General features: G+C 57.4%; 1 protein-coding gene across 1 annotated transcript; it reads left to right on the forward strand.

Moving 5' to 3' along the window:
* Positions 1 to 776: 776 nt before the first annotated feature.
* On the forward strand, positions 777 to 1,430 carry RNF222 (ring finger protein 222). The gene has a single exon (XM_064151785.1). It carries the CDS (start codon positions 777 to 779, stop codon positions 1,428 to 1,430), a length of 654 nt encoding a protein of 217 aa, XP_064007855.1.
* Positions 1,431 to 2,174: the final 744 nt, after the last annotated feature.

Here is a 2,174-nt window from a genome sequence, read left to right on the forward strand (position 1 = left end):
TGGCTCTGGAGCAGAGGTTCTCCCTTCACTTCCCCTTTGCCCCAAGGGCCAAACTGAGAAGGTTAATGCTCCTGAAAATGCCCTGCCTTGCTGAGACCATGCCTAGCAGCCACCACTGCATCTGTCTGGGGTGAGAGGGCAAAGGCAAGAGCAGGGGGGAGCAGGAGAGGTGAGGAGGTGGAACATGTGTGGATCATGTGTGTTCAGTTTTGGGGCCCTCACTCTGAGAAGGATATTGGGGGGCTGAAGCAGGTCCAGAGAAGGGCAACAAAACTCTGAAGGGTCTGGAGAACAGGGCTGGGAAGGAGTGACTGAGGGAGCTGGGGGTGTTCAGCCTGGAGAAGAGGAAGCTGAGAGGAGACCTTATTGCTCTCTACAGCTCCCTGAGAGGAGGCTGCAGTGAGGCAGGGGTTGGGCTCTTCTCCACAAGTCTCAGGTGATAGGAGAGGAACTGACCTGAAATTGCACAAGGGGAAGGTTAGGTTGGAGATGAGGAAAAATTCCTTTGCTGCTAGAGTGTTCAGGGATTGGCAGAGGCTGCCCAGGGAGGTGGTGAAGTCCCCATCCCTGGAGTAGCTCAAGAAGCACGTTGCCATGGCACTTGGGACCATGGTTTAGTGGCCATGATGGTGCTGGGTTGGTGGTTGGACTGGATGATCTCAGAGGGCTTTTCCAACCCGAGCAGCTCAATGACTCTATGCTAACCGTTGCAGCCTCATTAACCCATCACACCTTCTCCTTGCAGCTGGAGAGCACCTGGGGCTGACAGAGCAGGGATGTCTGAGAGCTCACCCAGCAAGGATGCTGCCCCGGGCGAGTGCCCTGTGTGCTATGAGAAGTTCCAGCCGCCGGAGGCCACGCGTCGCCAGCTGAGCTGTGGGCACATCTTCTGCCACGACTGCCTGGTGAAGTGCCTGCTCTCCACCAAGCTGGATGGCCAGGTCCAGAGCATCATTACCTGCCCTGTCTGCCGCTACATCACCTTCCTCAGCAAGAGGAAGGCTCTATGGCCGCCAAAGGTGGGCACCAGCCCCCAGACACTGGAGGTGCCACTGTCACCTTCCTCCTTGTCCCATCTGACCAAAACGGAAGGCAGCAACACCCTGGTGGTGCCCAGCCACTTTGTGATGCCCGTACAGAGCTTTGACCGGAACTGCGGCTCTGGGGACTCACAGAAGGTGCCAGGGGAGCTGGTGAGGGAAGCTCACATCTTTGTCATCAGCAACCATGGGATGCCACTGGTGGATGTGGACTGTGGCTCCCTGGGGAGGGGCAGCAGAGCAGAAACTCAGAGCTCAGTGTCCTACAGCTCAGCCCTGGGGGTGAAATGCTGCCAGTCACCCATCGCCCTCGCCGTGCTCCTCATCTTGACTGTGTCCATGCTGGCAGCTGTGCTCCCTTGGCTTCTGCTAGTGAAGAGGGACTTGTAGCAGGGATAGGATCAGCTCGGACACTGGTGGGGTGTCACTGATGCTGGAACAGAGCTAGGGCTGGAACCTCTCTGGAGAGACCCCTGGAGAAAGCTCAAAAGCAGCTGCAGATGAAGCTCTCTCATCTGGCCAAGGACTGTCAGACCTTCCCGCAGATCTGTGGCAGCTCAGTGTCACTGCTGGCGTTTGCTGCCTCTTTTGGTTAAAACACGGAGGTTAAACCCTGGGTTCCTCCAGCATCTTAGCAGTGGTGCAGGTGATTGCTCCTCCAACAGCCTGTGACAGCATATGCAAAGGTGAGGAGGCCATGTTGGTCCCCCCACTCCATGCCAGCTGCTGGGGGTGGGCTGTGACCATGGCACACAGGTACCCAGAGCCTAGAGACAGGCAAAGGTCAGGGCTGCCAGCAGGTTGTGAGGCTTCTGGATGTCCCCAGCTCCCCAGGTTGGGAGTGTGTCATGCAGCCACCCTTGGAGCAGGATCTCATGGCTTTCCATCCCAAAGATGTGATGATATATCAGAGCCTCTAGCTACCAGGCAACAGGGGCAATGACACCAGAAGCTGGGAAGAGCCATCCTGGCCACTGTGAGCAAACATTCCCCTCCAGTAGCCAACCTTGAGGTGCCATGGGTGGGAAGGGACACCAGCTCATCCCCCAGGCAGTCCCAGCCTTGCCCTCCTTCACCTCTTTTCCTGTGCTCCCCAGGATTGTGGCCATCCTCCTGGTGTTAGAGATGTCACTC

Source organism: Pogoniulus pusillus, chromosome 11 (genome assembly GCF_015220805.1).
Source record: "Pogoniulus pusillus isolate bPogPus1 chromosome 11, bPogPus1.pri, whole genome shotgun sequence".
NCBI classification, from domain to species: domain Eukaryota; kingdom Metazoa; phylum Chordata; class Aves; order Piciformes; family Lybiidae; genus Pogoniulus; species Pogoniulus pusillus.

Bases quoted from the DNA above. Each gene is read 5' to 3' on its own strand.
- RNF222 (XM_064151785.1), top strand. From the start codon at position 777: ATGTCTGAGAGCTCACCCAGCAAGGATGCTGCCCCGGGCGAGTGCCCT.